Source organism: Humulus lupulus, chromosome 5, assembly GCF_963169125.1.
Source record: "Humulus lupulus chromosome 5, drHumLupu1.1, whole genome shotgun sequence".
Taxonomy (NCBI): domain Eukaryota; kingdom Viridiplantae; phylum Streptophyta; class Magnoliopsida; order Rosales; family Cannabaceae; genus Humulus; species Humulus lupulus.
The window spans coordinates 241,023,193-241,038,070 of NC_084797.1; the positions used below are offsets into that span (position 1 = coordinate 241,023,193).

Sequence of the window (14,878 nt, forward strand, 5' to 3'; positions counted from 1 at the left end):
ATACATACTCGATAACCTATATTTTTAATAATGTTCATGAAATCATACATATTTGGTACCCTGAACTCAAGTTTGATCAATAAAATTTTATTAATACGACCAAACTGCACTCAATTATATGGATTTTTTATTCAAATTTGATTACTTAAATACATATAATTTATGACAGTTTTGTTATATTGATAAAATTTTATCATTCAAATTTGAGTCTAGGGTACCAAATGTGTACGATTTCAAATTACAAGATACCAAATGAGCATTATTGAAAACATAAGTTACCAAGTATGTATTTCGATAAAACACAGGATACCAAATGTTTATATACCCAAAAAATAAAATAAAATTCCAATTCCTTTAATGTACTTCAACATTCATTAAGCAAATTTGTGTTGCAAGGAGGCCAAAAGATAAATTTTTGTTTGAGGAAGGGTAAATATACAATTTATAGAAAAATTAAGGATAATTATATAAAATACCATATAATTTTTTTTCAAATATTTTTGAGAGACCAAGGCCCCTCCCTTATATACTAGTTCTGTCTACTCAAATAAAGTATTAGAACAGAAAAAGTCATTAAATCATAAACTATTATAAAAAAAAGAAATTGATATTTTCTTTTCCATGCACCATAGTTAAGATTATTTGATCCATTAACTGGTTCTTGGGGAGGAACAAATTTGATTATTGTAAGAGAAAAGTTTAACAAATTTGAGAAAAATAAGGTTTCAAACATTTGGAAGAGCTAAGAACATAAGCATTTGTTGAAGTTGAAGAAAGAAGTAGTATTTGTGCTGCCATATCTAACTTTAGCCAATGGATCTTGATACCTTTAACTAATCAACTGAAACTACTTGAGCTTACTGAGATTGATTTATCAATTAGCAAAGGTTATATATATATATAGTCACGGGTAATGGTTGGTTATTACCTATTGATGATTACTTTAATATTAATTATTAAATTAAGATCAATAATTCATATTTATAGTTGTTAGTTAATATTTCTAAAATTAAATTTTGATTTTTTTTTAAATTTTTAGAAAGATTATCTAATTATATGGTGGTCACATATTTATTAAATTAAAGAATTAAAAAAAATCTTACTTAAGCATTATATATGAAAACTCGAAATTAATGTAGAAAAAAAATCCATACCTGTTGGTAACTTGCTATATCAAGTCACTATGTTGACACATCATCATAATTATTAGTACTCATATATGGCTAATAACTATTAAGAAGTCTTCCATATATGCATATGTTTTGAATATAATACACATTAAAGAATGTCATGTTAAAAAGAAAATTGTATTACAGAGTTTTTAACTTTTTATATGAAAAAGTTAAGACATTGAGTTCTTTTTTAATAAAAATACATCATTTTATAATAAATGATCAGTAAAATTTCAGTAGTTCCAATGGTGCAATATTATTATTAATACTTTATAACTTTAGATTTTTATTAAAATTATTTGAATGTGATTGAATTTTTTACTATTTAATTAAAAAAATGAAGAAAACAAAGGCGATACATTACACAAAGTAAGTACGAAAAGTGGTATTGTTATTATTTATTTCAATAATAATAAAATAAAATAAAAAAGGTAGAATGCTAGTGTGTCCATGTGTAAAATAAACAAATAAGGTTACATTATTTTTTTTAATAAAATAAACAAATAAATTAGAAAGGTGGGATTATGGTTTATGTTTCAAAATCTTGGTCTCCAACATTTACTAATGCCAAATCATATGATTAATAACCAGAAAATATAATATATTGAGAGTGAAGGTTCCTTAGAATTAGCCCTTATTGGTGAGTATTCCACCACAACATACTATGAAGTTTCGTTTTTCTTATCAAAATGTTTTATTTTATTTTTAAATTCATTACATTTTTCAATAGTTGGTACATACACACATTATAGCAACAATTCCAATACATATCGAGATCTCAAATCTAACAACAATGATATGAGATCTCAAAACTAACAATGACTTATCAGAAATATTACATCTTCAGTGTCACCTTAAAATAAAAATTATCGAATTAATCTCGTCCTAATAAGAAAAGATAAGAAGACCACCGACTTTCACAGTACCAAATAAAACCACCTATGAGAGCACAAATATATGCGAGTCTATATAAATCCAAGGGCTTGGAGGGTTTTAACTCCCAACTTTGGCAAAAAATGTCAAAAAATTCCTATATGATCTTCACTACATTTAAATTTTTTTAAATAAATTAGTAATATAGACAGACCATGTTATAATATGGTTCCAATCATGTCAATGTACTTCGTATAGTCTTATATTTCTAGTTATCTTTGCCAATATTTTGTCTTAACCAAATAATGTAATAAAAAGAAAACTGTCTCAGTCTGTGTTGCTTCATATATAAGCTGCTCTACAGCCCCCCATACGTACTAGTTTGTAGTGCCATTTCAGCCACACACACACATATATATATATGCAGAGACTGCATGATTTTCAAATTCAAACTTTGAAAAAGACACATTTTTGTACCTTTTTTTTTGTTACCATTATTAATTCAAGAATGCTATTCATCCCCAATTCCATCATTGGATGATAAAAAAAATTCTGAAATGTAAAAATTAAAAAAAACAAAACAAAAGTCGACTATTCGGCCACATCTGCTCGAGCTGGAACTCGTCCTCGTGACGAGTAGCAGTACTCTTATTAATTTGTTTTTCGTGGTGAATATACTCAGTGTCAATTATATGTGGTTTTGATTTTCTATTTCAGCTTATATTTGTAAGTCTCTTTTTGTTTGTCAAATTAGTGTATGAAAAGGGTCAAAATGCCAAAGATCCAAGGTTGGTAGTGGAAAAAAAATAAATGGAGAAATTTTTTTAGTAGAAATCCAAAGAGTGAAATGTTTGGTAAAAGAGTAAAAAAAGGAAGAATGAGCTATGTTTTTTTTTTTTTCAGTCTCTTCAAATTTGATGAGAGAAAAATAGAGAGAACTTATTTAGAAAAGGACAATATTTTAAGTTTTTTTTTTGTCCTTCTAGGAACTGTTCATGCCTTGGAAGAGAGGTCATATATATAGATGTAACTTTCACCCTATCTAAGTTGACACCTAACAAATCACATATAAAATTGATTTGTACCTCTTGGGATACTATCATAAATGAATCTCAACAAATTTATCCATTTAAGTAATGGAATGGAGACATCAAATTTATCCAATCAACTTGAAATTAACACACCTTTTCAATGTCTAATTATAGTATATAAATATATATATATATGATGTTTTAGATAAGTATAAACTAGTTTAGTTGCTGACTTCTTTTTTATAAGTTTGGAGTAACTCCATACATTGAATAGATTCACGTACAAATAAGGGGTGAATAATGTGGGCCATTTCATCAAATTTTGAATAGTTATTCCAAGTCATTTCTCAAAATTTCATTGAGAAAAGGACTCTTGAGAAAGATTAGAAAAATAGGCCCATCATTCCCCACTTTATGATTCTCTATATAATTTCTTTCACATCATTTAAATATTATATATTTAATATTTTTTATTAATTAAAATAAGAAAAAAAGTAGAAAGAATAAAAAAAAATAGAGAGATAAAGTAAGAAAAAATAAGATAATTTACTCATTTGGTACCCTATGTTTTTGCAAAATATCATTTTGGTACCCTCTATTTTCAATAATGCTCATATGGTACTCTGTATTTTAAAATTATACATATTTGATACCCTAGACTCAGATTTGATAGATAAAATTTTGTCAATATGATCAAACTGTCATTAGTTATATGTAATTAAGTAACTAAATTTAAATTTGGAACTTACATAATTGACAGCAGTTTGATTAAATTGATAAAATTTTATTAATTAAATTTGAGTTTAGGGTACCAAATATGTACGATTTTAAAATACAGAGTATCATATTAGCATTATTGAAAACAGAGGATACCAAAATGATACTTTGCAAAAACACAGAGTATCAAATGGTTACCTACCCAAAAAATAATAATAAACTTAAAAAAGCATTTGAAGTAGCACTAAAAACTAGAAAAGTTTAGCTACATTTGACTAAGAAATTATCATAAGGTAAAATAGCTCATTAGATGCATGAGTGTTTTTAGACTTTTTTGGATTTTTTTCTTAGCGATTTTACCTAATCTATTAGGAGTGCTCTTAGTATCACTGTGAATACCAAAGAAGAGAAGCTAAAACATATATGACAAAAATGTCGAAGTTTGTGTTGAAAAATTCTTGAGCTTTTGAGAAAAACAAGTTAAAAGAAAACTTTAAAAGTGCCAAAGAAAGTTCGTACAAGAGCAACTCCAACCATAAACACAAAAATGGTGTTGAACCAACATCAAAATAAAGTAATTTTAACACCATATTTTTTTTTCTAATTCAACTATAATACGAAAAATTACACTAAAAAAAGATATCATTCATTATTATATTCTCTACAAAGTACATATTATATTATTTTATCTTATAAATTAAATAGTATACGTATACGTATATTTATATTTATATTTATAAAATATTATTATAAAACAAAAAAAATTAACGTGGTGAACAGTGCCACATCAATAATGTCGTAGTTCTGATCATGTTCACTATTTTGCAGTCCTATTGGAGTGATATATGATGCAGGATCAACACAAAATTGATATTTTGCAATCCTATTAGATTTGGAAGGGAAAGTGGGTAAATTTTGGGTGTTATTGGTGTTATTATTTAATATTTTTATTAAAAAAAAAGTGATTATAAATTTTGCATAAGTCTAGTACTCAACAAAAATCTTATATAGTCCAAGTTATAACAAAATTCATGTACTTAAAAAGTAAAATATCATAATATATGCTGCTAAATTAAAATACAATCAAGTAAATTATATTTATAAGATTGAGAGGATTGGAAATACCAATCTAAAGACAAAAATATGTTATGTCAGCTTTCTTCAAGTTAAAAAAGATTCAACAAAATAAAAGTCACACTTGAAATGAAAACATTCAACAATAATATTTACCAAATAAAAGTTGAAGAATAGTCAATGAATCATGAAGTGCAGAGAGTTCATAATAAATGGAGAAATTCCTTTTAATTAAATACACTTATTATTTGTTGAAAATACATATTTGGCTAGTTCATGAGTTATTTTATATACTCTCTTTTGACACTTTAAGAGTTTTATAATTATAGTTAAATCAAGAGATTCTAAGCTCATTTATTTTTATTTTATTATGTATTTCAAAATTGAATTCAATAATAAAAAAAACCATGGGCAATTCCAATGGGTATATATATAGTAATGGTATTTAACTAGTAATAACTAGTTAAATACAACACACCAAAGTAACTGTCTAGTTTGGTTGTTTTGTTCACCCCAAACCAAATTATAAACGTGAAGCAAATTTTGCAGTTATTTTGAGAACAAATGTAAATATGATGAAATGAACGTTACCAAATGAAGCTATAATTAATGATTCGTAAATTGATCAAAAGTATAACTCAATACGAAAAATGATGTCTTTATTATAGTCAAGTTTGATAATTAATTTTTGACTCTTTTAGTAGAAAGGTCTAGACTCTCGAGACACCCTAGAACACGGTTTTGTATATACGAAATGAGGAGTGTTAAGGAAATTATTTATTGCATTTTTTTTTACGTTATCCTTTATCTATGAATGATATATGGATATTATTCAATTTTTTATATTTTAATATTTTTTTAAATCATGAGTGGATAAGCATGTCATTTATTGATACAAAAAATATAATATATAGTATATATAACATTTCTCTTATGAAATTGGTCAAAAACAACCCTTTTAAAGATATAAACTAAACTACTAATATAGAAAGGTTTCTACTAATTAATCTATCAAACAAAGGGTGCAAAAGAAAAAAGAAGAAAAAAGTACCAAGAATTTTTATACTCAAAAGAAATAATTCAAGAAGGCAAAAGGGGTGTATTATTATTATTATTATTAATTATATTAAATGGAAAGTTTGGAATAATTTACAAAGAGAAGATGAACAACTCCAAGATCACTAGATTCATTAATTCTATATAATCATAGAACATAGAACATCATCATAAATTCTTTACTTTGTGAAACAAAAGCATATATAATATATAGAAAGAGATGAGTAATGAGAATATTTGTAAATCTATTCATATTGAGAAGGCCAAAGAAAAGCTCCCATGGCAAAGTTCCTCTTCTTGTTGAGATCACCAAGATTGGTAGGCAAACCATATTGTGTCAAAAGCAAGTCAAGCTTCCACTCAGGCATGATCTCATAGTCCTTCTTCTTGTATCTTGGATAGTGAAGAGGCATCTTAAAATGGCTATAATTCTTGATCTTCCCTTCCTTGCTCAAATGATGGCACCCATTTTGGCCCAATCCATGGATTGTATAGCTACTAACTCCACTCATTGTTTCACCTTGTTTGTTCAATCCTATTCCTCTAAATAAATACTTACTTGTGTTTCTTTCTTTCTTTGTTGATGAGCAATACACTCAAATGAACAAAGGTGCTCTATTTATAGATGTGAGATATGAGATATAAGATGAGATGAGATACATTGAGACCATTGGAGTAGTTATGCTATAAAAGAAAGTAATAGAGGCACATTTATTTCTTGAAAGTGAAGCATATTGAATTTTGAGGGGGGGCAATAAATGTTACCAAAACAAATTGCAACTTCATATGGTTGGGTTTATACTTGTAGTTCAATGAATGAGAATTTTTAAAGTTGAAAGTTGTCCAATTTTTTTATTTTTTTAAAAAAAACTAAAAAAATTATTGGTTTAATTTTTGGATGCACTATTATAATTAAGGGGTATTTGCGGCATAAATAATAAATATTTTATACTTGTTACAGTTAAATACCTAATTTTTTATTTAAACGGCAAAAATATTCAATGTTTAATATTATGTTAAAGATAAATACCTAATTTTTTTTCTTTGCGGCAAAAATACATAAAGTTGCTAAAACATTACTTTTGTCAGTACCTCCTGTGTTAGAACTGTTAAGCATATTGATAAGCAGACATTTATCACTCTGTAATCGGTCAATTTCATATTTATTTATTTTTAGATATTTTAAATTTAGAAAAATGAATTGAAAAGACATTTTAAAGTAATACAAATTTTAAAAATACATATTTTGATAACAAAAATACCTAAATTAAAGAGAGATATATATCTGGTGAGTCAATACTTAACAACTCTAACAGATGAGGAATTGAAAAAAGTAATGTTTTAAAAACTTTAGGTATTTTTGCCGCAAAAAAAATATTAGGTATTTATCTTTTACATATATTGAACATTGGGTATTTTTGACGTAAAAATAAAAAATTAAGTATTTAACTGTAACAAGTGTAAAATATTAGGTATTTCTACCGCAAATATCCCTATAATTAATTATAATTTATATGTGGATATGCCTAGCTAGCTTCTAGATAGTTCCCATCAAGTGGAATGAAATTGCCAAAAGCTACCTTCTTATAAGTTCTAGATTTATTTATTTTTTTGAAATAATGTGCCTTAATTATTATGAAGTGATTAAATTAAATTATATTAATGATCATGAATGAAGATGCAAACAAGATAAAGAATTGCCAGAAAAATATCATCCGAATACAAAAAGAGATGATATGTGCATGAACAATTTATATAAAAATATTACACATATTCAGGTGATAAGTTTTTTTAATCAATCACAATTATTTAAAATAAATTTCACTTAGTTAAAATGATTTGTGACATATCATTAAAAAAATACACACAAATTTTGCATGTTAGTCATATATATTAGTGTTGCATGAGATGTGAGAAGGGTTATATTTCTTGTGGCTAGGATTTTTTAATTAGCTCATATTATTAATATATATATATTTGAAAAAAAAATGTAAATATAATAGGATTGGGATTAAGGCATGAAGTGTGGTCTACATCTTTATTTGACTTCGTATTAGGAACAAATAAAAAATAAAGAATTGTCTCTATCACAGGATATAAAATCTACATCCTTAATCTTAATCACTACTAAAAAAATCAAATTTAATGGGACACAAGACTTTGTTTTTTCAGGAACCCTTGTGATGTAATTAAGTTATTTTTTTATTTATAAATATTTATATAAATTTTGAGAATGTAAATATATATTGAGCATATGTAAATATCTATCACTTTTTTTTTAAATTATATTTTCTATCACTTTGTTGGGAAGTTCTAAGGTGTACTGCACCCTCCATTTTTGGGTGCACGATGCACCCGATGTATGTTTCCGGTACCTAAATAATTTTCAACGGTATTTCTTTTAATAATTTTGTATATTGTAGTTATTTAGAGCAACCAACAAATTTTTAAAAAATTACAAATAATTTACTATGCTAAAAATAAGATTCAAACTAGTTATTTTCCACGTGCATAAAAAAATAATCACGCATGCAACAAACTATTTAAACCTTATTTTCAACACAATAAATTATTTAAAATTTCTAAAAATTTTATAAAATACTCTAAATAATTAAAATGTACACGATCGTAAAATAAATTGTATCATCATAAATAATTTGGGGTGCACTATAGCACCACCACCCACGTTTATGTGTATTATTATCATAAATTTTCAACCACTTATTTCAAAATATTATTGCTTTTCATATTGGCTCTATTTTTATTTCGTGCAAGAGAGGATATAATGATAGATGACAATAAATGAAAAATCACAAAAAATTCTTTAAAAGACTTTTATTTAACTCACTATATATATATATATTTAATTTAATATAGTTTATTTCATTTTATGTCCCAAATTTAACAAAAAAAAAAATCACAATTTTATAATATTTATGTTGACAATTTATTTTTATTTTTTTAAATAAATATACCTTTTTTTTATGATTGAGATATATCTTTTCATAAGGATATGATGGAGTAAATTAAAAGTTTTGGACCATTTCATTACTAGTTATGACATAAGCTGATTTATTACAGTTTTGTGCTTGACTAATAAGTTTATTAATAATTTTAGTTTACCTATTCAATCCTTGTGTAATTTTAAATCCAAAACCTCACAAGAAACTTACAGAATTTAACCAGAAGTTAAAATGTGCATTTGATGAGTAAAAGAAAAAAAAAACTAATTTATTCAAAGCAGCAAAATTTCATAATTATTTTTCTTATAAAATTGCAAAACTAGAAAATTTTGTAAAAGGAAAAGTTAGGTTTTTGAAATTTAACATTAATAACATTATCATTTAAAAAAAACATTAATAATCACCTGATATTATAAATATTTGTCATTTACTCATTTAAAGGCAAAACTAAATCGATATGATTAGCATTTTTTCAGGATAGTGAGATATATTTAAATTTAGAGAAAATTACATTTTTCATTATTACTTTAAGATTTAATATGACACAGTATTAATACAGTTTAACATATTTACATTATAATATATATTTATATATATAGAAACTCACTTGATTTGTGGCATTAAATGGTGAGGAATATGTTTCATATTGTGTTATAATTTGAATTATTTGTATATATAGATAAAAAAAAATGCCCTTAAATTTAAGTTAAAAACAAAGTAGGACAACATCAAATCTCGACATTAAAAAGTGAAAGTAACCTTAAAAACTCAAAAACAAAAAACAAAAAAAATAGAAAAGACAAACATTATAAAATTATAAAAACTACAAATAATGGAAACCAAAAAATATATATTATAACTAGAAAAACCATGGTAACGACATTACAAATAAGGTTTGCTTATTTAAATTATATATGAATAAGGTTTTCATATATAATAATGTAAGATATGTTTGATAAATAATTTTGTTTTGTACCATATTAAATGGAGAATATGTTTTTATTGATAAAATACATTATAAGAATTTTCGTAACTTTCCTCACTTGATTACATTTAACAGATTCCAAAGCTAATATTTAACTTAATTTATTTATAAATAACACGAAAATGAAATTTATAATTTTTTATGGACTGAAAATAAAAATTCAAAGCTATGATGATAACAAAAACAACTGATAAAATTTATAGCAAAACTACACGTATTATTATTAAATGATTTTTTTTTCTTTTTTTCATTTCATATATAACTTGTTCACGTGACTCATAAAAACAATATTTTCATTTTTAATTATAAATTACAAACAAACGAATTTGAAATTTAAGGGAGACATCATTCATATTAAGTTTATATTTTTTTTCACTATGTGTTTTATTTTATTAACGGTTTGAATCGTGTGGTTTGATAAATTATTTTTTAGACATTATATTTTATAAAATGATTTAAATAGACTACTAAATCAAATTTTGATGAAGACAAAATTAAATATAATAACACAATTGTTAGAGAAAATGATTTTGTTTTTGCTTTAAATTATTATTTTTGTGAATTATTTGTAATTTTAGTTCAGAAAATTTTGACCAAAATCAAATTTAGATTTTTATTTAAACTATTTTACAAAAAAACGTATAAAACCTTCATGTTATACTAATTTTAATTAGAGCATAAATCATGATGTTTGGATTGATACCAAACCAACGGACAATACAAAATAACATTATCAAACAAATAACTTAGTAATCGGTGGTGAGAATGGCCTTTTCCTCGTGGATAGGGTTGTGCCTGTTACCAAACAAACAGGACCCCTCTCTCAACTCCCAGATGCTTTGACCACGAACATAAGAGTTTTTTTCCACGTGGCAAACTTTAATTGGTCAATAAATACGTGGACTCACCACTACGACCACTCCTAATTGTTTTTGCGTTAGCTTCGAAGGCAGTTGACATCGTGGACGTCACACACTTGAAAACGTGCCGCCCACCCTAATCACCTCCCTGATTCTGCCACGTGTACACAACCATGATTTGATCACATAATTAATTATATATTTTTTTAAGATATTACGAGAGTAGTTGAGTGAGGTACAATTTTTATTTTTATTTTTTGACATCTTAATCAAACGATATCAAATTAACGTAACATCTGAAATTATTCAATATTGCATTTTAAATAGAAAAAAATTACGTAACACAAATTACTATATATATTTATATGAATAGATAAGCATAATTTTTTATTACAACGTTTGACAAACCACGAAATCATTTTTTTCTTTTTAAAAAATAACAAATGTAAACAAATCAAATAATAATACACAATATTGGCAAAAAAAAAAAATAATAATAATAATAATAATACACAATAATTATGCTAAAAAATGTCTTTCTTTTATTTTTTTTTAATGTGGTTTAATGTCATGATAACTCTTCCCTTAAATGAAACATAAAATATTTTTTTTAAGATTTTTTTTTTGTATTACTCCTACTACAAAATTATGAAAATAACAGTTTTCTAATGTCATGATAACCATTCCACTTTTTTTTTATTTGACAAAAACCATTCCACTTTATCAAACATAAAAAAATGGGAAAATTTGTATAAATATATATGTATATAATCTGGTCAAAGAATAGTTCATTTTGTCTACCAAATTATTATTATTTTTTAAAATTCTTTTATTCCTTGTACTACTATGAGAATGTTCCACCGTTAAACTAACGAACTTTTGCTACCTCAAACGACAAAAACGATGTCGTTTTTACGAGAAGAATGGCTAACGGGGGTCGACCGTTAACTAACGGGAACACGAAACTCGCGGGAAATACACCGAACCAATATATATAAATAAATAAATATTTGCATGTAAATATGTATAAATGTATGACAAAACCAGACTAGTTCCAACGGCCACACCTCCATTCCATTCTTAACAAATACCCAAAAATAAGAAACTGCTTCTTAGAAAGCAATTTCCTAAATGTTTTTTTTTCGTTACCTAATAGTCTGACAAATCCACCTTTGGAGTTTCAGTTTTCTTTTTTGTCGTTTTTTTTAATCATTATTATTTTATTATTTTGCTAAACTTAGTAAAAAAAAACAAATTCAGATACACCAGCTTCTTCTTTCTGGGAAAATATTCTGTTTTCTTCAGGGCCTCAGATAACCTGTAAGTTGGTTTTTCTCATCATCATGTGGTTATTTTCGTTCTGTTTTGTTTTTTCTAGATCTTTTGATCAGTGCCCGTTTGGTTATTATATACTTTGATCATATCGTTTTGTTGATTTTTTTTTTTCTTTTTCTGGGTTGAATGAATTTGTTAGGAATAAATAAATAAATATGCAAAGTTTTTCATTGTTAATAACTGTTGGTTTTGGTCATGTAAGTAATTTTTTTTAATATGAAGCTTTATAGTTTGACATTTTCTTCATTTTTGTCTTTGACATATTTGATATGCTTATTTCTTTTGTTGCTTTCTATGTAGGCTTGTTTTGCAGTTATTTTGATTTGTTTTCTGAAGGTGCCCAGATCGGAATTTGTAGTTTTCTTGGCCGGAATGGAGCAATTCCGGCATGTGGGAGAGGTTTTGGGGAGCATGAGAGCTTTAATGGTGTTAGAGGATGACATTCAGATCAACCAAAGTCAGTGTCGTTTGCTGCTTGATATTTTCAGTTTAGCCTTTAAAACCATAGCAGAAGAGATCAGACAGAATCTGAAACTTGAAGAGAAGAATACCAAATGGAAAGCTCTTGATCAGCCATTGAGGGAGCTTCAAAGGGTGTTTAAAGAAGGAGAGGTTTACATGAGGCAATGCATGGATTCCAGAGACTGGTGGGGCAAAGCAATCAGCTTCCACCAGAACAAAGACTGCGTTGAACTTCATGTTCACAACCTGTTTGTTCATTTTCCTACTGTCATTGAGGCCATTGAAAATGCTGGGGAGATTTCTGGTCTTGATCATGATGAGATGAAGAAGAGAAGGATTGCCCTCACCAAGAAGTATGATAAGGAATGGAGCGATCCTAAGCTTTTCCAATGGCGATTTGGGAAGCAGTATTTGGTCCCTAAGGAGATTTGTAAAAGGTTGGAGAGTGCTTGGAAGGAAGATAGGTGGAGACTAATTGAAGCACTTAAGGAGAAGAGAAGTTCACTTTCTATTTCATTGACAAAGAATGAGCTTAAGCTTTCTGAGTTGCTACTCAATAAATTGAATGGGTCAGAGAGTTGTAGAGGGAAACTCTTCCCAAGTTTAGTTTTATTGGGTGGAAAAGATTACCAAGTTCGGAGGCGATTAGGAGGAGGGAACCAGTTTAAAGAAATCCAGTGGTTGGGGGAAGCTTTTGCTGTAAGGCACTTCTTTGCTGAGATTCAACCATTAGTTCCTGAAATTTCTAACCTTCTTTCACTTTCCCACCCCAATATACTCCAATACCTTTGTGGATTTTGTGATGAGGATAAAAAGGAATGTTATCTTGTTATGGAGTTGATGAGCAAGGATTTATCATCATACATAAAAGAGAATTCCTGTCCAAGAAGGAGAGCTTTGTTTTCACTCCCAGTTGTGGTTGATCTCATGCTTCAGATTGCTAGAGGAATGGAATATCTTCATTCACAGAAGATCTATCATGGAGATTTGAACCCTTTTAACATCTTCCTCAAGGTGAGGAATTCCACTGAAGGTTATGTACAAACAAAGATATCTGGTTTTGGTTTATCATCTGTAGCCAACAATTCCAGTACTCGAAACTCACCGCCTCGAGATCCAGTCGACACCTTCATTTGGCAGGCCCCGGAAGTTTTAGCTAAGCAAGAACAGGCAGGAGGGGATGCTTCTACTGCTAAGTACACTGAAAAAGCAGATGTCTATAGCTTTGGGATGATTTGTTTTCAGCTATTGACTGGTAAAGTTCCTTTTGAAGATGGGCATCTTCAAGGAGATAAGATGAGTAGAAACATAAGAGCAGGAGAGAGGCCTCTTTTCCCACACCCTTCACCAAAATATCTTGTTAACTTAACCAAAAAATGCTGGCAAACAGAACCATCCCAGCGTCCAAGCTTCTCATCTATTTGCAGGATTCTACGTTACATAAAAAAGTATCTCATTATGAACCCGGATCAAACTTTGCCAGAGCTACAATCGCCTTTAGTAGATTGCTGTGATTTAGAAGCTAGTTTTCTGAGGAAAATGTCTGCTGCAGAAGGGTGTTGTTCTTCTAACATGGCCTCTGTATCCCAAATCCCATTTCAAATGTTTTCTTATAGACTTTTGGAGAAGGAGAAGACTTGCATACCAAGCAAAGACAGCGCACCCGAATCAACATACGACACAGGCTCAATCTTCAGAGATTCAGCTTCAGCCTGTACTATTGACTATCTTCCACCTGTAATGGAAGATCCCGTTTCAATGCTACCAGCAAGTGATACAAGATCAATTTGCTCGGAGGCTCCATTGAAGAGAGCTTCATCTGTGAAACAATCTCCTGAAGTGAAGAGCAGAAGAAGTTCAGGTCAGTTTACAAGCGAAACCCCAACTCATTTCTTCATCTCATTTAAACTTTTGTTTTTGACTCAACAGTGTTTTGATATGGTTTCTCAGGAACACTAAAATCTCAAACGCCTAAAAAAACACCATTGGCTCGTTCAGGTCACAGTTTGAAGATGAATGAAGATAGTCAGTTAAAGCTGTTGATGAGGCCTTTGAGACAAGGCCGAGTTAGAAAGTCTGGTCATGTCTCAGATTCAGAGATTGTGCATTAGCTTTGTTTACATACTTGGTCATTCATAAATATAGTTTTCTAGCCTTTTTTTTACTGTAATTTTTTTTTAAGGCTAAAGTATGAGATGATTTCCACTATGCTTCTAACTTTCTACGCATACAGGTATTGTTGTTTTGTAATCCTTGAACAAAAATTTCAGAATTTTAGTTTTTTATGGTAGTGTGGATAAAGTTGTTCCTCCCTTATCAACTTCAGACTCGTGTAATTTATCATAGTTTG

At 27.9% G+C, this 14,878-nt stretch overlaps 1 protein-coding gene across 1 annotated transcript; it reads left to right on the plus strand.

The window, feature by feature from the left end:
- Positions 1-11,623: 11,623 nt before the first annotated feature.
- LOC133778560 (uncharacterized) lies at positions 11,624-14,812 on the plus strand. The gene is made up of 3 exons (XM_062218526.1): positions 11,624-12,051; positions 12,367-14,389; positions 14,479-14,812. Exons 2-3 carry the CDS (start codon positions 12,439-12,441, stop codon positions 14,637-14,639), a joined length of 2,112 nt encoding a protein of 703 aa, XP_062074510.1. The 5' UTR covers positions 11,624-12,051; positions 12,367-12,438; the 3' UTR covers positions 14,640-14,812.
- Positions 14,813-14,878: the final 66 nt, after the last annotated feature.

What these genes read in the sequence shown, in the direction of transcription:
- LOC133778560 (XM_062218526.1), top strand. Translation starts at nt 12,439, where the DNA reads ATGGAGCAATTCCGGCATGTGGGAGAGGTTTTGGGGAGCATGAGAGCT. An exon ending in GAAGAGCAGAAGAAGTTCAG is followed by an intron (nt 14,390 to 14,478) that starts GTCAGTTTACAA and finishes ATGGTTTCTCAG; the next exon opens with GAACACTAAAATCTCAAACG.